The sequence below is a fragment of the Medicago truncatula genome, chromosome 8, assembly GCF_003473485.1.
Source record: "Medicago truncatula cultivar Jemalong A17 chromosome 8, MtrunA17r5.0-ANR, whole genome shotgun sequence".
Taxonomy (NCBI): domain Eukaryota; kingdom Viridiplantae; phylum Streptophyta; class Magnoliopsida; order Fabales; family Fabaceae; genus Medicago; species Medicago truncatula.
In genome coordinates this window covers 39187376-39214242 of record NC_053049.1, presented here as the reverse complement: position 1 = coordinate 39214242, position 26867 = coordinate 39187376, and the positions used below count along the sequence as shown (strand labels likewise).

Genomic DNA, 26867 nt, shown 5'->3' with positions numbered 1-26867 from the left:
CACATTTGTGGAAAATTGTATTAAAAATATGAAGGATAGACGTGAGTTGACTAAAAAATATGGACCAAAAGCGGTGATTAAAAACTTTTGAGGGACTAAAAGTCTAACAAATTTTTTTAGAACTAAAACGAAAAGTTAGTATATTTATAGGACCATAAACATATTTAATCCAAAAAAATATTATAAAAAATTAAATACACATATGGTAAATAGGCATGGCATCAAACCCCGTGCCAACGAGTACCTGTTAAAACCCACCTTGATTTGACGGGTTTTCTCCGTCTTGACTAGGTTTGTGTGTTGGTTTGAGTTTTTCCCGGTTTCAAAACACGGGGTATGAGACATGTAATGAGAATATATGTATCAACTCCAAATCTATACCCAAACTTTTTCTTGAATGTCGAAATTACTCTATTACTCTATTTATTCGGTATGTCATGTTATCCGGTTTAATAATTGACATTTCTTTTGGTTACAATTGACATTTTTTTAAAGAAAACATGTTTGTTTTGTTTAATAATTGACATGTTATAAAAATTATCATAGATATTTGAAGGAGCAACCATATTATTTGGTCAATGAAAAGTTAAAGTAAACATATTATTGGATAATACGTTACAACATTGCATTCTAGGCTGGATAAACTTGTTTTTCAATAAAAAAAATATTCGTTGCGGGTACGGGGATAAGGCGGGGATACATAAACTCATGAAGAGGGGGATGTGATTTAATTTCTCATATCCATTGTATTTGAATAGGGTAACGAGTAAGTAAACGGATAATATAGGCGGAGATAGAGTCTTGTTAACGAGTCGAGACACTCTTTAAGCATTCATAAGAAATTATTTGAAAAAGATAACATAAAGACTTCAATTTTCAATGCAATAAATGCACAAACTTTCATAAAATATTTTCACTTTAATTGAGGTTAATCATCCATATTATTAATTTTGAAAATAGTTTGCTGATTCTCTTTAATTGAGGCTTTTCAAAGACTACTATCATAATCTACAATTTACAAATTTAAAAAAAATGTCATTTTTATTATAAAATATTTAGGTGAGTTAGACTCTGGAGGACACATCAAGATCAAGATATGTCTCATGACTCAATAAGCACTTACAAAGTTACTCCCTATTATCATCACACCAATAGTGGGGTTTGAATCCACGCCCTTGAGGTTGAGTCAACTCGTTATTAGCCGAACCAACCATGATTAGGAATGTTATTATTAGTATTAATAGCAAAAATAGTGATTCAACATATGATATCATATAATGATATCATTTAAATAATATTATTTTCATCTGATCCAATAAATGAGACATTTAATAGAAACATTTCAATTTGAATGGTCATATTAATGACTCTTAATTTATTTTATCATGATTATACTTAATAACATAAAAAAATCACAAAAAAAGGAAAATATTAAATTATTCAAATTGAAGTATTCGAAATTTAATGATATTTTATTTTTGAAAATTTAGCGATAATTTTTTTAAGTATATGAAATATTATTTTTTAAAAATTGGATGTGAAACAATGATAAAAAACTTAAAATATTTTTGTTTTTAGTTTATTTAAAAAAAATAAAGTATTCAATAGTTTTTTCTAAGTAACCTCAATTATTTAAATTTCGAGAGTACATCATTTTTTATTTGCAATATAATTTAAAAAAAACTATTTCGTTTAATTTAAGGCTACAATTAAGAATCTTATTTAAAGAACGTTTAACTTTTTTTGTCTGACCTATTAAACGACAAAGTCTAATATTTATAGAATCAACTCAATTCAAATGACACATAAAATTTAATTATTTTAAATTATATAAATATAAAATTTCAAAATTTAATGACAAATATTTTTTTGAAAATTTGTCAAAAACTTTTTTTGTAAATTAAATATTCTCTTAAAAGAATTGAATATAAAACATTAATAGAAATGGTTAAAAGATTCAAATAATTCAGTTTTTTTATACAGATTAAAACATGAACTATTGGAATTTTAAATGTCTTCGATTTATTTGTTATAATATACTTCTATTTTTATTTGTTTTCATATTTTTTTGGTTTAGTTGTTTCCTTTAATTAGGGGTTAAAATTAACACTATCATTTTTTTCTTTTTCCGTCAGATCCATCGATCAAGGCATTTTCATTCTAAATAATTACATGACACATTTTGACCTTTATAAAATCATTTTAATTTAAATGACATCAATTACTCTTAAATTGTTTTATCGTTGTTATCCTTAATAAAAGAAACTAATATTTGAGAATTATATTAATTATTAAGTTATTAATTATACAAATACTTGAAACTTTCGTGTTAGTATAATTCATTTTGCCTTGTTAAAAATACCAAATACATGAAATTTAGAAAGACAAAAAAAAGACATGACATTGAGACAAAAGATTAAAAAAAAATGTTTTTGATTGAAATGGTGCATGAAATTGCTTGCAAATGGAAGCTATTTTTGGAATTAATTGAAGCTTTTGATACATTCATTTTATTGAAGAAACTATGATAAGAGAAAAACAGTCATAGTAAAACAGGACGATGTTAATATGTCTTCTTATTAAAAAATGTTTGTCCAACTTAGATGATGTGAACCAATTGTATGCAACCTTTACGGTGATGTTTAACATGTCCGAAGATGTGTTTAAAAGCATCAATTAAGATTCATCAAATAAGATTTCATGTGTAATATACCCATTGTGCAAGACAAATATTCATAAAATGAATATAGATAAAGGCCAAATCGATTTATTGAGATTAGCTTTTCGACATATCAATTCATTAAAAATTAACCTAAGATATCTAAACTCTAACATATTGATCCTATATCAAATACAAAACATTGCCTTGACTAAAAATTATATTGTTGATGTTGAACATCTTGAAGTCGTAGAACGTAGACACGTGCTCTCCAATGGAACCCTGAGAAAGTAGCATTAACAATAAACAATTAGATACAAATAAAAAAGAAAATCAACCCCATGATCTACAACCAAGTGATTAATCTTATATGCTTTTAAAACACATAAAATACTTGTTTTTACGAAAAAAATTATGGGGGGAAGAGACACGTGAAAATAATGAAAAACAAAGTGTTAAAATCATTGCGTAATCAATTTTGATTGGTTGGTGAAAACTAAACGAGTCATGGTCCGTCTTGATTAGCTAATAAAAAAACAAATGAGTCATAATTCAATTTGATTGGATGATAAGAAAACATTAAATGAGAAAGGGTTGTCGTATGTTGCAAAAGACAGACGAACAAAAAAAAACGATCTAATATAAAAGCGTATATAAAAATATATAAAAAAAAATTGGGGTTAAACAACCTTATTGTCCATTAGAACCATCTTCAAGGGGTAAGGAAGTTTGTCCTTGTTCATATCCCTAACGAACCAAAGTCGAACGACTCGAACCTAGATATATCAACTTTCTTTTGAAGGGGATATATCAGAAACGAAGTCGATTTTCGGAGACAATTGGATTGTAGAGAGCGATACGAAGATGACACAAAGAAAAACAAACGAAATAGAAAGAAAAACAACCGCAAACTTGAAGTTGTGATGTGAATAAACTGCTAACCAACATATCTAATTTATAGCAGATTTTTCAGGATAATTTCGTAAAATAACAACATTTAATTTGAGATCATATCTTAACTATTAATCAAAATATATTAATTTTTTTTTTTGTTTTTTTAAAGCTTACCAATCATAAGTTTGCCGTTGACCTATTTGCACTATGCATATGCAATACACGTTTCCTTCCATCAATTATGTGCAACATATATGGCAAATTAAAGTCCTAAATTAAGCACATCAAACTAATTTCATATGTAAACTTTTGATTGAAATTATGGTGCATTAAATACTCCTATCAAATAGAGATAACATTTTAGGTTAATTCACCAAATTATGACTGTTGTTTCTATTATAAACTTTTTCATATTTATTGTGTACATAAAAGAAAACATTGGTGCATTAAATACTCCTCTCAAATTATGACTTTTTGCACACAACATTTTCTGTTAACTAATCAAATTCCAATTCCTCTTTTTTTTTCTTTTCTATTATAAACTCTTTCATATCTTGTGTGTACATGAGAGATAACGTTAAATCAGCCTTTCACTAATAGGTTGCCACGTGTACTATCAAAAATAAAATAGTGCAAATGTTTATAATAGAGATAAAGATTGCAGTTATGTTATAAACAACACATTTGGTTCTACAATATTGAGTATAAATAAAATAATTCTATCAATATATCGGAGAATCGTCTGAAACAAATGTGTGTGATCTATACGGTAAAGAAAAACTATATATACGGGATAACAAAGTATCATATGATATTTTATGTTATGTTTTTTTGTTATTTTCTTTGTATTTGAAGGTAAATAAAAAGTCATTCAAAGGAGTTGTCAAAGGTTTTAGGTACATTTTGTATTGTTTTTACTCGAGTCATTGTAATTCATTTTTATCCTAAATCATGCAACTCCACATGTGTTTTGAGTCTTTTTTTTTGGAGAAATCAGGTAAATCGACAAAACAAGACATCACGTGGAGGATTGAGGGTATGGAGAATGAAAATCAATGGTTATTAGGAGGTTTTTGAAGACAGTACAAGTTAGGAAAATTTCATCCTAAGTTCCAAGGCATTTCAAGATGGAAGAACGCTTGAAAAAGGATGAAAAGTGCAAAATTCGCCTTGGAGTTGTTGCCCCGTGTACCCCTGCGCATGAGACGACTTTGGGGGTCGTCCCCTGCGCACGAGTACGGGAAAAGTGCAGTTTTAGCTCGTTTTCCAAGCAGGATCAGAGACAACAAAACCAGATATCATCTCTTGATCAATAAGCAATTATGCACAATAAATATAGAGTTTTGCACACTATTGATTAGGGTTCCACGACAAACCCCTTTTTATTTGTTGGATTCAATTAATAAAGTTTTTCATCCAGTTTATGATTTAATTTTCGGATTTAAATTGTATATGTATGTTCTCTAATGCCTCTTTTAAACCAAAAAAGAAATTGATCTCTATGTGGGTTGCAAGATTGACAAACCTACTCCCGTCTCTTTTAATTGAATCTAAGTATGAATTCATGGTTTTGACTCATCTTAAGGCAACATCACGATTGTAACGGGTTGAATTACGGTGATATAACAATAAAACTAAAACCTCCACTGTTATATCACAACGTCATAATTTTACTTTCTTAAATCAAAAGACATGTCATAAACTAATGATTAACAACGTTAATTTCAATAAAAATGGAAGGGAGATTCAACGATTCTTAAATTGTCGTTACACGTCTGAATCAAACGAATTGAGTCTCACATCGGGTAGATTATAACCATGCAACCACTATAATTTTTTCTATTTTTATTTACTTCTAATAAATTTTGCTAATTACCAAGTTAAACGACAATCCTTATGGAGACAGTAACTCACTATTTTATTACTTGTTACTATTTATTGCAATTGTCAATTCGTCCATCAATACATAAGGATGTTCACTTGACTCATGCGTGTAAGTTATAAACAACATTTTTCATGAAATTTTGATTTTGATTATTTTGATTAAAATTAAATGTATAGTTGTTTGTTACTTTTAAATAGTAGTCACAAACTCCGAAGTTATTTGTACCGCGAAATCTCTCCATCCAGTTGATTGGGAAAACATAAGCATCCTTGGACATCATGAGGGATCACTTTTGATAGTTTAAATAAATAATCAAGGATCGATTTGATATGGATTGACATAATTCAGGGATCATATTTTAATCAATAATTCAAGGATTAATTTAACAATGTAACAATTTATAACGACTTTCTTTAAAAAAAAAGTCCAAAAAATAAAATAAATTATTTTTTCATCAATTTCATCTTTGAATATGTGGCATCTGAGTTGACAATCCATGTTAACGTTTAACATTCTAGGTCATCATCGTTAATGGTGAGACTTAACACGAAATTGTTTGGTGTAAAAATTGAAGACGAAAAAACCTATTCACTCCACTTATAAAACCGGACAAATTCGATGGTTTGGTCCTACCTTTACAACTTTTAAAGATTAAGCGATTAATTTGAAAACTGCAGAGCTAACTTCTCTTCTATTTTGCCTACGCCCGCGACGCCCCGATCAACACCACCGTCTTTATCCACCGCGGATCGTGAGGTTAGTTCTCTTATCTTTTTCACCATGCTAGGGTTTTCAGATTCATTTAGCTACAATCTCACTACTGCTCTGTTACTTTGATTGCGTTACCAAATTCTCCATCACTCACCTTCGATTTCCTAGTTTAATTTTCATATTTCTTTACCCTTTGGTTTCAATTGCATAATTTGTGCTTCCAATTTCCCTAATTTTACTAACTTTTGCTTTTTCGTTTCGTAAATAAATTATTTCATTATAAAAATTTATTCTTGTTCATTTTTCCAATATTTTCATACCTAGCTTCAGTATAAATATTATCACTGTAGAAAGTACCGTTCGTCTTCATTGAGTTAATTTTGAGCTTTGTAATTGTAATTAACTTGTTTTTTAAGTGATTTTTGTTTATCTACTTACTTCATAGCTTGTTGCTTGGTAGAATGTTGGAAACACTGACCCTTGTAGTTCATGTTGTCCTTTGACAGATAAAAAATGCCGAAAGTAAAGACCAACCGAGTTAAATACCCAGAAGGCTGGGAGTTAATTGAGCCGACACTCCGCGAACTTCAAGGAAAGATGAGGGAAGGTTGGGATATTTTAACTGTTACATTATACTATATGTCTTACTAGATTTTATTTTATTTTTTTAAAGAAATTTAATTCTGAAATCTATGGTAGTAATTTTTTGTCATGTCTTTTATGTGGCAGCTGAGAATGATCCACATGATGGAAAAAGAAAATGCGAGACTTTATGGCCTATATTTAAAATTGCACACCAGAAGAGTCGCTATGTGTTTGACCTTTACCATCGGAGGAAGGAAATTTCTAAAGAATTGTATGAATTCTGTTTGGATCAAGGATATGCTGATCGCAATCTAATCGCAAAATGGAAGAAGGTATGTATTGTGAGATATTTTATATGAAAGTACTTCTGTTTTTGTATATTTTTTTTCCAATTTCATTTGAGAAAACGTAGAATAAGTTTGACTAGGAGGTAAGTGAGAAATCCAAATCCGAGACTGACTGTAATGAAGGAAGAGGTTAACTTGATTCTATATATACTTTTGGGTTGAAGACACATTAAATAGATGAGTATTTCTCTCCAACGACACACACCTTATGACTGCTAAAGACACAAAGCAATTAAATCCAATCTCCTTGTTTCTGTTCTGTCAATAGATTTGCTATAGAACTTCAAAGAATTACTTGAGCGGGCAGAACAACTAGTGCTCTCTAATAATCCTTAAACGTTGTTCCACAAGAAGTCACCTCAAAATGCATTAGTAACTTCCCTACAAACCTAACATACCGTGCAGTTCTGCTCAACAAAGGTAGTTTGCATATTAGATACCTCTAATTTAAAACTAAGGAATGATCTTCACACACCATAGTTTACCCCAAAACTAGCATACAATATAATTCCTCACAACAGGAGCAGTAATCAAGTTCTTGAACTTCCATCTTAGTACTTCTGACTAGTAATGACGTGGTTCGTTTCTCATCTGTGAAGCCAAAAATTATGCTTCGGGCAAAACCATGTCATTTGTAACTTGTCCAAAGTATGGTTTTGGGGTTCCGAACCGAGTGTTGTGTATGATCTCCATTTTAGTCTCGGAAATGAACAGTATGTGTTAGTTTTGGTAGAGGTAACCTCCTTAACTTTCTTAAGCTTCACTAGATTCCCACAACCCCAGGTCTCTAGTATTCCAACTTTGAATCTTTGAAACAATTTTATAGTTCACTTGCTGGTTTCATCAATTCACTCTTGAAATGTTTTCAAGAAGCACTGATTTTGGTGATTCCACCATAATCTTTCCCCCCTCCATCAGGATCAGGTCAACATTCAATGAATAAACTAAATACTGTGAATTTTATCTCAACTGCTTCAATTGTGAATGGATATTTATGAGTTCTTGCATTTTAGCATGTGTTAGCTGTGGCTCCATGATATGATTATTATAAAATTTGTGAGCCAATGCTTCTATGCTAATGCAGTGCTCTTACAGAATGATTAACTGTGTATTCATCATAGTGCATTAGATATATAAATATCTTAACTGTGAGTAAAACTATATCCCCTAAATACGATTGAAGAATCATATTTTCAGTTTGATGGGAGTCTTATGGTGACATGAGAAAATATCAATTCTTTGGGCAGTTTGGCTTTTCCTAAGATGTTATGAGGTCATAGTTATTTCCTAGCAACAATTATTGAAATATTCCGAAACTCACATATAATTATTGTCTGCCACCCTCATCTTGCCTTCTGTTAATTAACCTAACTGTGTATTATTATTACTATGTTCTCTTGGTTTTGAGTACTTAAATAACATGTTTTTGTTTTTAAACTGCAGCCTGGTTATGAACGTCTATGTTGCTTGAGGTGCATGCAGCCACGCGATCACAATTTTGCCACCACTTGTGTGTGCAGAGTACCAAAACAACTTAGGGAGGAGAAGGTTATAGAGTGCGTCCATTGTGGTTGCAAGGGATGTGCAAGTGGGGACTGATTGAACATCAATTCTAGTATCAGGAGGGTTATTTTGTTGTGCTTTTTTATCTCTGCTGTTGAAACCCTCACGGAGCTCAAAGTTCTTCTGGTTGTATTATTGTTTACTAACTTCACAAGTGCTATTCGTTGAGATGTTAGTTAATTATTATTAATCATCAGCACCATCTGCATAGTTCAAAACTTGACTCTGTACTTTAACATTGATAATCTGTGTTGCTAAAAAAAAAAATTGATAGTCTGTAGTGTACTTTTGCTCGATTCTTGATGATTTCAATATCTGGCATAAAAGTCAAGATTAATTGAACAAAGATTACCATAAAAAAACTTTTAACATTAAAGTACATTCATCCTTTATTTTTAAACTTTTGCTCTTGCTCATTACAAATGCCTAAACCATGTTTTTTTTTATTCAAATTACATTCATCCTTTAACTTTTAATCCTTTATTTTTACATCTGCTTGATTTTCTAGTGGTAGTTTTTAGTTGAGTTTTTTTGGGCAAGTTTATGAATACGGTGAGAAAGATGAAGAAGAAGGGAAGAGGAAGAAGAATAAAAGGGGGAAAACATCAATTGGTGATAGTGCACTATTTTGGTTTTGGGAATATTGTTTTTTGGTTTTGGTCTGTCACTGTGTGACATCTTTCACACTTTGCAAAACCAGGGTTGTCTGCTACATCCATCACTGCCATGTCACCGCACATATGCCTTTTGATACGATTGTTATTCCTGCCATCCATTTTCTGTCGGCTCTTCAAATCATTGAGTGACAATGGCTAGGAATATCAAGTGCATGCTTCAAAACCCAGAACGGTAATTGCAAAAATTGGAAATTGCCTAACAAAAGATTTGTCTGTCACTGACTTTGACTTAATAATGCACGACTAAACTTAAATCATACAAAAAGGGATATTATTTGAAGATAATATTATATTTCAACACTATAAAATACATCAGTTATAATCGTTGATGTTATTGGAAAAGAAAAGTAATTAAAATCTAAATGCGGTCTAAATAACATTTTTGTACAATGAAACAGTTTCAAATGAGACATCGATATTAGACTCACGTTTGAACTATTCTCTCTAGATTTTCAATTTTATGTAATCATCATATCTCTAGATCGTTTTATATTGACATTTTTCTATTCAAATATATATCCCTTTGCTATGAACTGAAGTGAGCATTGATGATAAACAAATAAAGAACATCCCTATCCTCTTTATGGAAACGACAAGTTCATATTTATATACAAAAAACAGACTATGCCGAAAAATTTATTTGTACTCCACAGACAAAGGGTATAAATTCATCTATTCTCCTATCTGTCTCCATCTTCAGCACAAGAAAAGTAATCTCCAAGTTTGTCAGCATGACACTGGATGCCTCTAGGAGGTCTTTGATACCCTGAAAGAACATTAGGAAAATTTCTTAAAACAGCCACATCTTAACAACAAAGACTTGATAAATAAACAAGAAAGTTACAAGTCAGATAGATTGTTTGTTTTCTAGTCCATAACCATGTACATTGTTTGGTGCTTCAATTGACTGTTTATCATACAGCTTCACTAGATTCTATTGAGTCATTGTATATTTGTAGGCTAGAAAATAAGGTGACAAAAGAAGGACTAGGCCAAAATCATTATCATCAACATAAGGTCATCACCAACATCATTTTCATGTAGATGTTTAACAATTATACACTTTACGTAGAATAAAAACAGATTACTGTCATCTGTACAGGCATAACTTACTTCAATCACAAATGCCTGCATGATTTTACTTGAAAAACCCATGCCATGTCATGCAAGCAAAACAAATGGTGTTTTAGCAACAAAAGCAAGTGAATCAAATAGAAGATTATTTAATCAAAGCAGGTAGAGACTAGAAATAATATTTCGACAGACCCAATGATGTGTTTGATCTATAGTGAAATTCCACACGGAGTAATCTAAGGCTAGGCTGTTTTACAAAAACACCCTAGCCTTAATAGGGTTCATTTATCGTATATAATATGACTCGTGATTTGTGCTAGCATTTAGATAACCTTAATACATACTCTTCAGGGATTTGAGGATTTACAACTAGTTTAATGCTAAACATAACCTCATATGGGAATATAAGAATGACTTGGTGGTTAGAGCGGAGTTGTTAAGGAGCACTAATAAGGAGGTAGAGGGTTCAATCTCCACCCTTAACATAAAACTAATAATACTGACATTTTCTGTTTCAAATAAAAAAAAAACATAACATCATTTGGTTAAATCTAATAAAACAGTGCCAGTCCACTGTCAAGGACTTTCATACTGGTCCTCGATACACGTGAAGTCGTGAACCACTGTCTCTGGCTTTACGTTGAAGCAAGACTATGAAGTATATTAACCGTAAGACAGAAAAAAGCAATGCATAAAATAACATGGGTTTGAAACGGAAAAACAAAGGATGAAACAAATATCAAATCACAGGCACACACAGATTGTCCTAATTTGACATTAATGAGTTGTACATCCATTTTTTCAGAATTTATCAACTTGAATACCAATAGTGGGAAAAAGAATGAGTCATAAAAACAACTTATTAATTCCTTTACATTCATGAATCCATTTAAACTTTTATGCTGTCGATTATACAAACTTCTACATATATTCAGTTCTCATTTTGTAAACTTTTATGCTGTTAATTATCATTTCCTAGCAATATCGGTTGACTAAGCTTTTCTTGTGTTTTTGGGCCACAATACACTTATCCAATTATAACTTGATCGTACCTAAACTTTCTTAAAGTCAAGAAAATATATACCCAAGCAAACAATTACTCAATTCCATAAATGCGAAGAGTATTGCCTAATTTGTGAACATAAGTCTAATTATTCGAAGATATTTTATTTGAGGCGAGTATGTATCATAATAAATGTGCAAGAAGACATTAAAATGCTTACCACAAAATATGCCAAGGAGAAACTCTGTTAAGGGCCGACTCTGTTGGTCGCATAAATTGTCAGGCGAACACATTTGAATGGTAGCAATTTTGAATAATATAGTTAAATATAAGTTTTGAAGCCTATGTCCGTTCTCATTGTTGTGTCAGATGCTATTGATTATAGAAAATGAATGAACTGAAAGTCTGCATCAAATAAACACATCTACTGAAACTCTTCAAAAATGTGTTATTATTTTGGAAACAAAAATTCTCTTAATTCATTGTCTCCTTGGTTAGTGGACAAGTAGTTGATAATCATTTCTGTGGTGGTGGCATCTACAGAAAAGCCTTTGTCTCTCATCATTGTAAGGTATTTTATTGACCTTGCAATCTCTCTTTCTGCTACCAAGCCTTGGACAAAGACATTGTAAGTGCAGCTATCAGGCATGCACCCATTCTCTTCCATATTACTCAGTAAGTCTTCAGCTTTATCCAACAATCCTTGTTTAGCAAAACCGTTAATCATAATGGTATAAGCATAAACATTAATTTGCAAACCTTTAGCAGGCAAGCATGAAAAAAGTTCCAACGCAGTATTTAGTTTTCCAGCACTGCACATTCCGTCAAGTATAATACTATAAATCACAATATTAAGATCAAGATTACTCTTCTCCATTGCGTGAAACAACGATAATGCCTCAGAAAGAAGTTGGCTTTTACACAGTCCATCCAATATAATAGCGCAAGTTTGAAGATTGGGAACTTGACCGTATTTGTGCATATTTAAAAACAGTTCTTTTGCGGCCAATGGTCTACCAACTTGACAAAAACCACCTATGAGAGTGGTCCATGTGACAACGTCAGGGGTGAAACCAACCTTAATCATTTCATCCAAGAGGTGCATAGCCTTATTAATGTTTTTAATCTTGCACCATCCATGGATGAGCGAAGTGTAAGCTACAATGTCTGGTAAACATCCCCTGCTAACCATTAGTTCAAATACTCTTGTTGCCTCATCCATTTGATTTTGCAAACAATATCTATCAATCAAAGAATTGTAGGTAAATACATCTGGCACTTCCCCTACCAAAATCATAAAACCGATCACACTTTTTGCCTGCATAATTTTCCCTTCTTTGCAAAGAACATCCACCAAAATGTTAAGTGATTGCAAATCCGGCATCACTCCCATTTTCATCATCTCATCCAACAGCGAACCAGCCTCTTTCCAACGTCCAAAATTACAAAGACCTTGAATCAAACAAGTGTAAGTAACAAGATTAGGCTTAATACCCTTCCCACTCATTTCCAAACACAAACCTAACGCCTCAGATACCAATCCATCCTTGCACAAACCATCCATAACTGTGCTATAAACCACCACATTAGGGTTCCAATTTCTTTCCTCCATCTTCCTTAACCACCCAACGGCTTCAGAAGTTTTGCCCATCTTACACAACCCATTAATCAACACCCCATAAGTCTTAACATCCGAACGATACCCCGTCTTTTCCACATGATCAACCAACTCCACGGCCCGGCCCACATCGCCTTTCACACAAAGCCCATTGATAAGAATGGTAAAAGTCACCACAGAAGGCTCAAGACCAAGTTTTAACATAGTCCCCAACACAGAAAACCCAAAAGCAACCAACTTTAAATGGCAAAGTGAATTGATAACAACATTAAGAATAAAAGTATCAGGCTTTATACCTAAAGAAGAATGCATTTCTTTAACTAAAGATATAGCAGTTGTGTAATGCTTCATCTTCACAATAAACCCTAATAACAAAGTAAAGTCTATAACAGAAGGCAAAGGGTTCATTTTAGCCATGGTATGAAAAAAATTTAAAGCTTCATCAATGCTCTTCAGTTTACCTGATTTGCATTGGTTTCTCATGAAATTCAGAAACTGGGTTTTGTTGCTATGTGACTGAATTTCATGATTAATGTTTGTTGATTTGGTGCAATGAGAGTGAAGTGGAATATGCAAAGCAGGAGAAGGAAAAGGAGAGGTGGTAGTACACATGTGGTGAAGAAGACGAAAACAAGAGAGAAAAGAGATTCTTCGAAGCATTCGGGAAAATTCATCAAAAGTTTACAATGACATTACGTCAAACACTTTGTAAGCACAGCAGTGGTGGGATTTCAAATAAATGGACAGTTGATTGTTCTTACTAATTAAATTAGTAACTGAGACATTACGTCGAACAGTTTGTAAGCAATATTTGAAACACACAAGGTAGTCGCTGTCCTTGAACATGGGTCACTGTTCCAAGTTCCAACATACAGAAGAAGAAAAAGCACAAACCTTTTCTGAGTTGATACTTGCTTGCTATGAGAATAGAAGGACGATGAAGATCACTGCTGACCTATTTTTGTTATAAAATAAACCCTATTTTTTATGTAAAATACACACAAAATTTTATTTGCCGTTTTTTGAGTTCAACACTTTTCATGCTTTTGTTACTTATAGTAGTGTTAACCTTTTTAACAAGTTAGGTTAAAAAAATACACACGATATTTTAATATTGTGATGGTTCACATAAACATGTTAAATTTGTATCCCTTTAAAAAATATCGCATAAGTTTAACTCAGTTGATATGGATATTGCACATATTACATGTATATGTAGGGTCGAAGTTCGAACTGTGGACAATACATTTCTCTAGTTAAATTGTGTGAGTTATAGCCACCAAACTATTTGACAAAAATAAAATGTTAAATTTGTTTTTTTTTGTTTCTCTCATCACTAAAAGTGAGACAACGATTAAGACATGATTGAGTGTATATTTATTCTCTGTATATTTTCACTAAATCTAAACCATTGATTAGATCTAACGATAATATTTTAAGGTTTCGTGGACGAGGGACTTAATTGATCCATCACCTTAGAATTCATGTATATTTCCTTTTACGATGCATATAGAAAATACGGTGGATTTTAAGGTGAGGGATCAATTAAGTCCCTCATCCATAGAGCCTTCAAATATTTTCGTTAGATCTAATCAATGGTGTAAATTTCGTTAAAATATATGGAGAATAAATACACATTCCCACACTCAATCATAGCTCAATCGTTGCCTCACTTTTATTTTTCACAAGGTGTTTCAATGGTGGATTTTTTTAGGGTTTGTGTAGATCTTTGCACGGGGAAACATTTAATTGGATTAATATGTGGAATCACAGCCTTCAATGGATGAAAGTATTGGGGAACGCAAGATTCAAGAACTTTCTCTTATGGTCCTCTTTGTTCGAAATGTTTTATTCATGTGTAATATATTATTGTTTCATTCTCTTGCTCAAAGAAATTTATAAAGTTATAACCATAAATAGACTTTGAAATCGGTCCATTAAAAATAGGCTTTGAAAGGAATTCCTCAAAACCCATACGTCGTTTTTAATTTTGAAAAAAAAAATTATCCATGCAAAACCCAAACAAAAATTGTCTCGAATCAATATTCAATTGGAAGTAGAAATTGGGTAAACCAAACCCATGATCATTTAAGGTTGGATTTTGATATGAAGGTTGAATTCAATGGATACGTTTGTTGCCGAGATGCAGAAGTTCATAACAGCCAGAAAGAAAGTGAGAGCAAAGAGAAGATATGAGTAAATAGTCAATTACCCCCCTGAAATTGTAACTTTCGTCAAAAACCCCCCTGAATTTTGCAAAATGTCAAAAATCCCCCTGAAATTGTCAAGCGTCTGTCAATTACCCCCCTCCGTTAATTTCCTCCATCCAACATGCTGATGTGGCCGTTAACTGCCACGTGGCACTGACACATGGTCAAAAAAGTCATGCCACGTCATAGGGGGGTAATTGACTATATATTTTTTTTTTTTGGAAAAAATCTGATTTTTTTTTCTTTTCATAATTAACATTTGTGTCACCCACTGTACATGCAAATACCCCCTGAAATTAAACATTTATGTGCAAATACCACCCTCAAATTTAAAATTTATGTAGCAAATATCCCCTCAAATTTATAACTTATATGCAAACATCCTCTTCAAATGTAAAACTTATATGCAAATTACACCTTGAATCATAAAACTTTAATGGTTAAGTAAAACTTATTCTTAATCTATAATTTACTATATCTCTAATAACAATAAAAAAGAAAAAAAATCACATCTTTAAAATAAAACAAAGGGGGAGAGGTTATTGGTGCATGAATGGATGGTTGTGTGTAGGCTCACGTAGAATTGTTTTTTGGCCAAGAGCTTGGGAATATTTCTAGCTATGTTCCTTCAGGGGTTCCCACGGAACACACCACTAGTTCTCTATCTGTTAAGGCCTAATGGTGTTGCTCGAAATGATGACAAATTATTGCCATTACACTTTTGTTGTTGGAGAAAATTTAACTTCCCGCTGTAATTACACTTTGCCATAACTACCAAATTTACCTTCATATATTATATATATGTCTTGGTCAAATCCTTGTTAATTTTTTTTTTCTGTAGGATCTGCAATTATTTGCTCTCAAAACACAACATTTTGATGCATATGCATCTCTGTTTCCATGTTATTTTAAAGATGTGATTTTTTTTTCTTTTTTATTTTTATTAGAGATATAGTAAATTATAGATTAAGAATAAGTTTTACTTAACCATTAAAGTTTTATGATTCAAGGTGTAATTTGCATATAAGTTTCACATTTGGAAAGGATGTTTGCATATAAGTTATAAATTTGAGGGGATATTTGCTACATAAATTTTAAATTTGAGGGTGGTATTTGCTCATAAATGTTTAATTTCAGGGGGGTATTTGCATGTTCAGTGGGTGGCACAAATGTTAATTATGAAAAGAAAAAAAAAATCACATTTAAAAAAAAAAATCAGATTTTTTTCAAAAAAAAAAAATCAGATTTTTTTCAAAAAATAAATAAATATAGTCAATTACCCCCCTATGACGTGGCATGACTTTTTTGACCATGTGTCAGTGCCACGTGGCAGTTAACGGCCACATCAGCATGTTGGATGGAGGAAATTAACGGAGGGGGATAATTGACAGACGCTTGACAATTTCAGGGGGTTTTTGACATTTTGCAAAATTCAGGGGGATTTTTGACGAAAGTTACAATTTCAGGGGGTAATTGACTATTTACTCGAGAAGATATTATGTTTGGATTGAACTCATTTTAAATTTATATAAATAAATAAGCTTTTATTTTAATTTATAAGCTCTCACTATAAATAAACTCATAAATAAAACATAAAAACTTATTTATTTGCATAAACAATTTTATATCTTCTTATCTTCTTATATATTAAAGTTAACCCGTAAACCCTAATTTTAACCTAAACTTTGCATAATTTTACTGTTTTAACCATAATGCTCACACCTAATCTTCTATTTTCATGAACAAAGCAAATCGGCATCGCTTTATTTCCCCTATTTCTTCAAAACAAATTGCCCTATTTCTTCAACAAAACAAATCGCCCTATTGAAATAAAAGGGTTTTGAAAGATTATAGCAACATTTTTTTTTGTTAATATTACACTTTTCATCTAAATTAGAACTGAACTCTTCTTGTTAAATATCTACCACAAAATGCACCAGAAATTTGCAATCTATATAAACAGGTGGAAGAAACATTTCAACAAACAGTTAAAGGGTATCATTTACGATAAAGGCCAAATATTCGATAAAAGGAAAATTATTTAAATAAAACGTTTTACATGTTGAGGTTAAGAATGAGCTATTTTTAGGGACATAATATAACATTAACATATAATTTTTACAAAAGAATGAAGTAACATTTTGTCAAAAAAAAAAAAAAGATGAAGTAACATACCGATAAACATTGACATATAATTTTAATAAAAGAATGAAGTAACACACGATTGATAAAAATTAATATTTTTAAGGTGAATAAGTGTGGTGTCTGAGATTCGAATTCCAACATCTGCATATATTTTGGACCACATATTTCATTCTCTTTGATATGCATTGAGATTTGTTTTTGTCTACTACATCTACAATGTATATGACCCGTGCGACAGCAGGGGTGGAAAGTCTAGTAAGCTCTAAAATAAGCTAATTCAAACGAGCCATATATTCAATGTAGCTTTGACTATTGAGATAATGTAAGATTGTTTAATCCAATGGTTAAAATGAATGAAAGACTTAACTGATCCAAATATTGTTACTCATTATAACTAGTATAAATACCCTCTCTAAAAGAAAAACTAGTATAGATACCCGACGTTGCCCGGATTAAGTATATCATATTAAAATAATTTAAATTTATAAAATAAAAATCATTAAACTACATACTATATTAATCGTTAAAATCCTTTAACCAATAATATTGATTTTATCCTTCAAAAAATTACTGATTTTAGTTTTGCACCTAAATAAGCTATTAAAATTTGACTTATAGTAATAGAAAATGATATTTATATTCTGTATAAATAAAATAAAATAATATATTAAAAGGTATAATACTTTTATCGATAAAATAATGTTTTAAAGACATATGACAATAACTTTTTTAATAGTTAGAATATGATCACAACTACTTGTAAGTGCTAGTTTTTGGTAAATTTGATTATATAAAAATCAAAGTATAAATAAAAAAAATAATAGAATAAGTGTTTGTTAAACCTGAACAAAGAAAAAGTGTAGATAAAAAAAAAAGTTTGAATTCGATTTGTGCACCAAAAAGTTTAGTGGATAGGATTAAACATTTTAAACAATAGAAAAATAAGTAAATATATTGAAAATAAACGTGGAAATGACATATGTATAAAAAATTTACTTTTATGTATTGATTGATTGATGATTGATTTCATATTCCATGAAAAAACCAGAATAAACTGGGAGAAAGAGACGCGGCCTCGAAGGAGAAAAACGCAGAGGTTCTTGTACGCCGCCCCGACCAACACCGCCGCACCACCGTCTTCGTTGCCGCCGATAGATTTACCCTGAGGTAGCTCTTCAACCTTTTTTTTCTTTGTTAGGGTTTCGAGATTTTAGCTTCCTAATCCTATTATTCGCTATTCACTCTCAATCTTTTTCTCCAAACTCGAGTCCATAAAACATCAATCTCCTGAATTTCACTGCGATACGATTTCCTTTTACTTTTCATTTCATCTCAATTATATGTTATTTTGTCAATAATTTACTTATTTTTATGCATCTATTGAAATTAGGGTTTGAAGGAAAAAAAAAAAAAGGAATTGTTGAATTTGTGGAAGAACAATGTCTGTAACAGCCGGTGTTAGTGATACAGTAATAGCTGTAAGGGATAAGCTTAGAGGTAAAATTGGACAAACAAAAGTGAATCGTTATTGGCCTGGTAAAGCTCCTGAATGGGCTGATAAGGAGATCGAAGACGCATCCGGTGATATTAGATCCGATAGGGAAGTTGCTTTGGATAAAGCTTTTCCTCGTCATGAAGAAGATACTGCTATTGTTAGGAAAGATGATCGTAGGCTTCGTAGATTGATTGAGAGTAGGGTAGATAACCGTGAGGAAGTTAGGGAGGATCATAGAAGGATTCGGCAGGCTGAGATTGTTTCTACTATTGAAGAGGAGGCGAAGAGGCAGGAAGGGTTGGATTTAGAAGAACAAGATGAGGATGCTATGGCGGAGAGAAGAAGACGGATTAAGGAGAAGTTGCGTCAGAGAGATCAGGAGGAAGCGCTTCCTCAGGAAGAGGAGGAGGAAGAGGAGGAAGAAGAGGAGGAGGAGGAGGAGTCTGATTATGAGACTGATTCTGATGAGGAGTACACTGGAGTAGCTATGGTGAAGCCTGTGTTTGTTCCAAAGTCGGAGAGAGATACCATTGCTGAGCGTGAGCGTCTCGAAGCTGAAGAGGAGGCTCTTGAGGAAGCAAGGAAGAGGAGAATGGAGGAGAGGAGAAATGAGACGAGGCAGATTGTTGTTGAGGAGATTCGGAAGGATCAAGAAATTCAGAAAAATATTGAATTGGAAGCGAATATTGATGATGTGGACACTGATGATGAACTCAACGAGGCAGAGGAATATGAAGCTTGGAAAGTGAGAGAGATTGGTAGGATCAAGCGGGATAGGGAGGACCGGGAGGCACTGTTGAAAGAAAAGGAAGAGGTTGAGAGGGTGAGGAACATGACAGAGGAGGAAAGGAGAGAGTGGGAAAGGAAGAATCCAAAACCTTCTCAATCCTCAAAGCAGAAATGGAGATTTATGCAGAAATATTATCACAAGGGTGCTTTCTTCCAGTCTAATTCCGATGACCGAGCTGCCACTGTTGGAACTGATAATATTTTCACACGTGATTTCTCTGCACCAACTGGGGAAGATAAAATGGACAAGACAATATTGCCCAAGGTTATGCAAGTCAAGCACTTTGGTCGCAGTGGAAGAACTAAATGGTCCCATCTGGTCAATGAGGACACTACTGATTGGAACAACCCGTAAGTTCACTTTCCCTTGTATATCTTTCAATAATAGCGGTAGATTCCATTTTCCATTAGTTGATATTATTGTTTTGCTCTTTGATCCTGCCAAAACATTGTTTCTCTTTACAATTTACATGCTCTACTGAAGTTCATATGGTTTGACACTCATCCAAAATGGTCTTGGAGATTACTTTTTTACATTCTTGATTTTATATTGAGAAGCTTAGGTCTAACCTGAAATCAGGGAAATGTTAATTATAATAAGATGCATTGATAAGGATATGAAGACGACTAAGTGGCTTTTAGTATATCACATGCCTTTATAATGCATTTTGTTTGAAAGATGTCTCCTGTGCTCCTGTTTGTTTTTATAGTCCTTGTGGGTTTTATTTATTTGTTTTTCATTTGCTTGTGAAGTTAAGAGAGTATGGCACAATTGTTAAAAGTTATGATTGTAATTAATATAATGATTAAGGTCCATTCTCTTGGTGTTTTTGAACCATATGAAATGCTAGCTTTATCATCAATGAAACCTTTTATCTGTTTGTTTTGGATATTGTTGTTATGAACAGCAAAAATATTTTTTTACTTGTTTTTAGTCTTTCACCAGAGTTTTATCGTGCATTCTCATTGTAGGTTGATAGGTTTGCTGTCATGTTAGTATGAATGATAATCATTATTGAAACCAGCTTTAGCATTTTAGGCAGCATTTGCTGCACTATTACCAAGATTGCTGCATCACGGCATATGTTTATTTTTAAATGAAATCTGGATTCCCACATAAGATGGATTATAGTTTGAGATAGTTCTATGATCCATGTAGCTAACTAAACTTGTTGTTATTTGAGTGACTTTCTGAAGTCTTTATGCTTCCAAGTACTTTTCTTTTATCTGAAATATGTCTATGTACCTTATGGAGATTTTTAGGATTTGTTAATGCATTGCTGAATTCATTTTGTATACCTTGCAATCTTACTTCAGGACCACTCTTGTCTTGTCCCTGTAATTAAAAAAGGGGTTTTCTAGGATGCTAGGATAATTTTATACCTGGATTAATGATTTATTTTTATGCTCTAATGTTCTTTTTTTAATACTGATTTGCAATGCAGGTGGACTTACAATGATCCACTTCGAGCCAAGTATAACGAGAGAATGGCAGCAATGAACGCGCCTATAGCAAAGCCTAAAGGAAGCAGAAAATTGAAGGATTGGGAATCTCGATGAATTTGAAATTCAGAAATAATGTATTAAGATATTGTCCTTTGGATAGTTTGATTACTGAAAAGACTAGATTAGCTATGCCATATCCTATGTATACTTGTGTTCTATTTTAACAGGAAATGAAAGAGCACTTCATTATTGGCTTAGGCATGCATGCTATGGATCATCGAGCACAGTTTATGCAGATTGGAATTTAGGCCTAGTTCATCTGCTTATTCTTCCTCACTTAATGAGTGAATCATAGGACTATGACTTCTTCCCTTGTATGTCATCACAATTACATTGTTACAAGCTGTTGACAAGGATTATATTGGGTTTTCCAATATTGATTCTACTCGTTTTTTACAAGTCAATACTCAAATTAATAGTCGAAAGACTGTGTATGTGTTATGTTAGACATAGAATGGTTTTAAAATAAAAATTGAATATATTCAACGATCAAATCTTATTGTTTTAAGCATAGAACATGAAAGTTAACGACTTATTCTCTTAGAATTTGGCCCCGTTTGGATTGGCTTATTTTGAGCTTATGTGGGCTTATCTACTCCCATAAGCCTTTTGAAAGGTGTTTGGGTAAATAAATAAAAATAGCTTATCATAGTTTCATAAGCTGCTTATGTCATATTTTAATAAGCCTAAATTTTCAGCTTACCCTTCGGCTTAACAAGAAGCTTATGAATTTATGTAACCTCATTCGATTCTCTCTGGATTCACTTTTTCAAAACATATATTTTTATTTTATTTTTTTGTTTTTAGAAAAAAAACATATATTTTAATTATAATGTTAGTTATCTTTGGTTGTGCATGAGTAACAAAATTGATATATACTTATCTTACTAAAGTAACACACGTAATTAAGATTTTTTTTTAAGGATGATTTTTATTATTTTTTTGTTACAAACAAACTTAACTTGTCTTTTTTGGTAACAAACTGTATATATAATTATAATTAATATATTATAATATTGTTTTTTACATCTTGATTAATTTTATCAAATTTTTTTTTGATAATTGTAGTTTGATTCTTTGATTTTTTTGTTAAATTAAAAATATTTAAAATTTCGATAATTGCTTATGTAATGTCACATCCAAACACTTCAATTTATGCAAGTACTTTTTAGTGTACATATCCAAACATAAATAGCTTATCAAGTATAAGAGCTTATGATGTAAGCTCTAATGTTATAAGCCCTAATGCTATAAGCATCTATATAAGCTGTTTATCCAAACGAGGCCTTTATTTGTAAAGTTTTCTTTTTTTGGAAATAGTTTAAGCTAGTTTTTCAAAATAACTACAGATATATATTGGTAATTTTTCTAGGAGGTTAAACAGACCGAGCTCAAACAAACACACTTAAAAACAGACGGAGTGTAAACAAACACACTTACAAGAACACTAGATTATTTATGGAGCATTAATTTTTATTTTTAGATTTTATTTATAGGAAGAACATGTATTGTATATGATTGAAGATAAAAGGAAGAACATACTTTATAGGATTTCAATGTAAATATAAATCACTCACGAATTGGATAAGTAGAGATCGATTATGAGGCAATAATTTGTAAAATTATATGTTCTGCAGACCAACACACTTACATAATTAGTCGGCATGTAAAATTATATTAGAATAGAAAATCAAGCGTTTCACCCTCATTTGATATACGCCACATAGTACATGAGATGATTAGAAGGGAAATTAAAATGTGATGTTTTTTTTTTTCCCTATGCAATTCAATGTCAGCAATTCAGTTTTGTGCAAATGGAGGTAGTTTTCTACGGCTGCGGTTATGGTGCATAAATTCAGAAATAGTTTCTTAAGTTGTATTCCAAAACCATTAGATGTATTTAATGGTTTCCAGCATCCTGCATAAATTATAGTATAAAATTACGTCAAAATCATTTTGCCGTGAAAATGGTTTCTTTGAGTTGTACTTCAAAACCATTTCTGAATTTATGCAGGATGCATTATGCACCATAACCGCATCCGTTTTCTACTGCTGAAGTAAATTTGCCGAAAGGAAAAGCTAACCTATAGCATATGCCAACACACTAGCAAGCTAACTCGGATGACTATTAAAACAAAAATTGTGGAAAACAAAGTTAGAAGGTTTGAATTGAACTTATTTAGAAGGTTTGCAAAGTCTAAATGTAAATATAGCTGTGACAGAATTATTTTGTAAAATTTCATACAATTTCCAAATACAAAAAAAGAAGTCAACAAATTTGATGGAAAACAAAAAAAGTTGTTTGCATAAAAGCTTCTTCATTCAATTCAAGAATCTGACCTACAACGGTAATACTTAGAACATCCTCTATTATAAGGATTTGAAGGTGGAGGAATACACCCTGCAGATTTACTATAAGCTTCACCACCTGCACCACCATTACAAACTGGTTTATCTCTCTTAAGAGCTCCTTCAGAAATGTATCTCCGTTGCTCCAAAAACCTTCTGCTTATCTCTGACTCCATCAATTGTTCATCTTCTTGATTGCATTCAGCTATGGAACCATTGCATATGCTTGCATGATGATGATTACTACTCAATGATATTACAGTACTGCTTAAATTCATGAAGCCGAAGAGCATGAAGTAGAAGAAGGTCAGGAGTTTAATGGTAGATTTTGAGGCCATTCTTTTGTTTTGTTTCTTGTCTAGGAGGTGTTATGTGTATGTACCCTTTCACTAAGAATCACTATATATATTAGAGTTTAATAGGGATGTGTTGTCGGTATATTAGAAAGTGTTATGTGTATGTATGTTGAATAAGAGCTCATTATATATTGGCATAAAAGTCCATTTTGTCATTTTAAAATAACTTCAAATATTGGATCATTTTTTAAAACAGTGTCACTATAGTCATGAAATGATTTTGTCATTTTTTCAATGATTTTGTGGACTAAAGAGGTATATATGAACTAAACTAACTAATAAAAAGACACATTTAAATATCAAATTTATTAAGGACAAACACATTTAACGATGTTTTTGTAATTTTAATATTTTTAAAGAGTATAGTAAAAGCGTTAGACATATTCAATGACTAAAATGATTGTTTGTTATGTTGGATTCTTGTTATACTTAAAATTAATAATAGGCTAAAATATGGTTTTAGTCCCTACAAATATACCTCGTTTTGGTTTTGGTCCCTGACCCCACTTTTGTGATGATTTGCATACGTGACACATGATGACTGAACCCATTTATTAGAAAAATAGTCCTTGCAAAATCTTTTGATTTTTAAAAAGGTCTCTTCAAAAGTAAAATATTTTGCAGGGATAAAAACAACAAAAAAAATTTAGAAAGACTAAAACCAAAACAAAACATATTTGTAGGAAGCAAAATCATATTTTAACCTTAATAATATTCATGTCGATTGTTCTCTATATAATTATAGAGAATAATAGTATATAATATGGCACTAGCTTTTTGAAAAGTTGCAAGTGGAGGCTGTAAGTGATAAGCTGATGGAACGCACTTCACCTAACTTTTTGGACAATATGGCATTGATGTTATTTTCCATGTGCTCAACATGATTTTCTCTATTTCTTTACTGTCAAGACTAATGATTTGCTTTGTCAATAAATGGTCGTATATGTATAAGATAATTCAGGTTAGGTGGTTACTGTGTGAAGAAAACAGAAGCAAAGGTTTGTCGATATAATGATTGTTATACATCCAAAGTAATTGGTACATTTTCCACCAAGTTTCCTTACCTGTTACCTTAGACAATTGACCTTCAAATGCACTTGATTGACAGGTATGTCGACTTCATTTGACTATTTTACTATGATAAAGTGAGGACATGACTTGAATTTATTTCACACTTGTCAAGCCAAGGATGATTTGATTGTTTTCATCCCTATTTTTTTTCATCAATAAGACTCGCTAGTTATGGACCTAAACTATCTAAAATTGCAAGTGGACAAGTGCTATTTAACATTAGAGTAACTGCTTTGTTTTGGAGTAATTATTACCGTGCAACCATGACATATCTACTTACATCATATATCATATATACTGTATATATCCACAAGTCTATAACTTTGGATAATATATTCCTCCAAAAAAAAGAAGTGATAATGTTAATTATTCCTTGTGGCCTAACTCAAGTGGCGTAACATAACTATTAGATCCATATATCTAAAGTGCCATCACCACCAGGATATCTCATCTCATGTACAAGGGAGGGACCATTAGGCTCAGTTCCAAAGTCAACAAAGAATTTGGGGTTAATTTTGATCCCACCTTCTTCAGAATCAACATCAATCTGTAACATGTGTGATCCTTTTTCTATAAGCTCCTGATAAACTTGTTTATTTGCACTAAAGAGTGAGTTTGTGACATATAATCTCTTCCCTTCTAAACTCAGCTGAATCATTTGAGGACCTCCTCTCAACTTATTTCCCTGAAAAGGAAAAGTTTTATTGATATCATCAGCATCAGATACAATCATGGTAGTTCTAACATAACCAAATTAATTATGATCCATGTAGCACATAATTCTGCTTCTCATAACCAATTAAAACTCCAAATGTGATATACGTGAATGACTCTTAAAATTTGAGTTGAGCCAAATTCAACCTTATAAAATTGGGTTATATTATCCCGTGAGCATAACTCAGTTGGTAGAAATATTGCGGTATGCAAAGGAAATAGTTTAAACCCTGGATTTTCCACTTATTCACCTTAAAGGGTGAATTTATAGCTACTAGGCTGCTTGACCAAAAAAATAATAATTGGATTATAAGGTTAGGATTGTTCAAGTTCTATAAACATTGCAAATGCCATGTCTCTAGTCGATGTGAGACTCTTAACATCCCCCTCACGCTCAAGACTAGACATATAGTTCAAAAAATTACGTAGCACTAACCTGAATGTATGGAACATAAGATTGCCAAGTATTACCATCTTCTGTTGTGACAACTATAGAGCTTCCTTTCTGGAACTGTCCACCAAACCATACTTGGCCAGTCAACATAGGATGTTTAGGGTCCTCGATGTTATATTGTCTTATATCACCATGCAACCAATTCATGAAGTACACAAACCGAGCATCGAGAGATATCAGAAAATCAGTTATAAGACCAGGCATTATGGAAGAATCCAATTTTGCACTTTCAATGGTTTCACTGATACTGCAACCTCATTGCTCCACAACTCTTCTTGGTTCTTGAAAAATCTTACCATGTTACAGAAGCCTTACCTGCATTTATGATAAATTGGTCCTAATTATGCCACCTTTCACACAATGCTTCACATATACAAGATAGATCGAAAGATGGAATTAAATGAAGTACAAAAGTATTTCTTAGAATCTGAGCTTAGGCCTACCAGCTCATGAACTGAGCATTCCCCCGCCCGCCCGCCCACTCCCCGCCCCACCCCCACCCCCAAAATATTTTTCACGAGACATTAATGTCACTCTCAACTATACAAATATTCTTGTAGATTGGCGAAATGGCAAAGCCATTGTAAACTTACACACTAGTGGAGGTGTCGGGGTTCAAACCCGATCATGACGTTCGACCTAACGATTTCGGCATTTTTGCCAATTTAGCTACATACATACGCTTTTTAGTATTGTTGCTAAAAAATATATTGTTCCAGACAATATTAACCTCAGATCATGCATAATTAAGGGCATGTAATG

At 32.1% G+C, this 26867-nt stretch overlaps 5 protein-coding genes across 6 annotated transcripts; 2 read left to right on the top strand and 3 right to left on the bottom strand.

Annotated features, from left to right (window-relative positions):
- Positions 1-6034: 6034 nt before the first annotated feature.
- Positions 6035-8940, top strand: LOC11409732 (protein BUD31 homolog 2). Of its 2 annotated transcripts, none has more exons than XM_003629565.4 (4): positions 6035-6194; positions 6656-6756; positions 6879-7066; positions 8525-8940. In XM_003629565.4, exons 2-4 carry the CDS (start codon positions 6663-6665, stop codon positions 8678-8680), a joined length of 438 nt encoding a protein of 145 aa, XP_003629613.1. In that variant the 5' UTR covers positions 6035-6194; positions 6656-6662; the 3' UTR covers positions 8681-8940. The 2 variants fall into 2 exon arrangements, with proteins under 2 accessions (XP_003629613.1, XP_024627786.1); XM_024772018.2 differs by having other exon boundaries at positions 6055-6194; positions 6636-6756.
- A 766-nt stretch (positions 8941-9706) lies between these two features.
- On the bottom strand, positions 9707-14049 carry LOC11413784 (putative pentatricopeptide repeat-containing protein At1g12700, mitochondrial). Its single transcript, XM_003629566.4, has 2 exons — positions 11619-14049; positions 9707-10087 (listed from the first exon to the last, which is right to left on the bottom strand). Exon 1 carries the CDS (start codon positions 13674-13676, stop codon positions 11850-11852), a length of 1827 nt encoding a protein of 608 aa, XP_003629614.2. The 5' UTR covers positions 13677-14049; the 3' UTR covers positions 9707-10087; positions 11619-11849.
- Positions 14050-18376: 4327 nt separating this feature from the next.
- Positions 18377-21586, top strand: LOC11409733 (microfibrillar-associated protein 1). The gene is made up of 3 exons (XM_003629567.4): positions 18377-18538; positions 18762-20006; positions 21101-21586. The coding sequence occupies exons 2-3, from the start codon at positions 18811-18813 to the stop codon at positions 21213-21215; spliced, it is 1311 nt and encodes a 436-aa protein (XP_003629615.1). The 5' UTR covers positions 18377-18538; positions 18762-18810; the 3' UTR covers positions 21216-21586.
- A 1680-nt stretch (positions 21587-23266) lies between these two features.
- LOC11417972 (protein RALF-like 32) lies at positions 23267-23968 on the bottom strand. The gene has a single exon (XM_003629568.4). The coding sequence runs from the start codon at positions 23846-23848 to the stop codon at positions 23489-23491; it is 360 nt and encodes a 119-aa protein (XP_003629616.1). The 5' UTR covers positions 23849-23968; the 3' UTR covers positions 23267-23488.
- Positions 23969-24919: 951 nt separating this feature from the next.
- Positions 24920-26547, bottom strand: LOC11415841 (selenium-binding protein 1). Its single transcript, XM_003629569.3, has 2 exons — positions 26088-26547; positions 24920-25622 (listed from the first exon to the last, which is right to left on the bottom strand). The coding sequence occupies exons 1-2, from the start codon at positions 26307-26309 to the stop codon at positions 25344-25346; spliced, it is 501 nt and encodes a 166-aa protein (XP_003629617.1). The 5' UTR covers positions 26310-26547; the 3' UTR covers positions 24920-25343.
- Between the last annotated feature and the right edge of the window lie 320 nt (positions 26548-26867).

Bases quoted from the DNA above. Each gene is read 5' to 3' on its own strand.
- LOC11409732 (XM_003629565.4), top strand. From the start codon at position 6,663: ATGCCGAAAGTAAAGACCAACCGAGTTAAATACCCAGAAGGCTGGGAG. The intron at 6,757-6,878 runs GTTGGGATATTT...TTTATGTGGCAG, and splicing joins TCAAGGAAAGATGAGGGAAG to CTGAGAATGATCCACATGAT. The intron at 7,067-8,524 runs GTATGTATTGTG...TTTAAACTGCAG, and splicing joins TAATCGCAAAATGGAAGAAG to CCTGGTTATGAACGTCTATG.
- LOC11413784 (XM_003629566.4), bottom strand. From the start codon at position 13,676: ATGCTTCGAAGAATCTCTTTTCTCTCTTGTTTTCGTCTTCTTCACCAC.
- LOC11409733 (XM_003629567.4), top strand. From the start codon at position 18,811: ATGTCTGTAACAGCCGGTGTTAGTGATACAGTAATAGCTGTAAGGGAT. The intron at 20,007-21,100 runs GTAAGTTCACTT...TTTGCAATGCAG, and splicing joins ACTACTGATTGGAACAACCC to GTGGACTTACAATGATCCAC.
- LOC11417972 (XM_003629568.4), bottom strand. From the start codon at position 23,848: ATGGCCTCAAAATCTACCATTAAACTCCTGACCTTCTTCTACTTCATG.
- LOC11415841 (XM_003629569.3), bottom strand. From the start codon at position 26,309: ATGCCTGGTCTTATAACTGATTTTCTGATATCTCTCGATGCTCGGTTT. The intron at 25,623-26,087 runs GTTAGTGCTACG...TTTCCTTTTCAG, and splicing joins CTTATGTTCCATACATTCAG to GGAAATAAGTTGAGAGGAGG.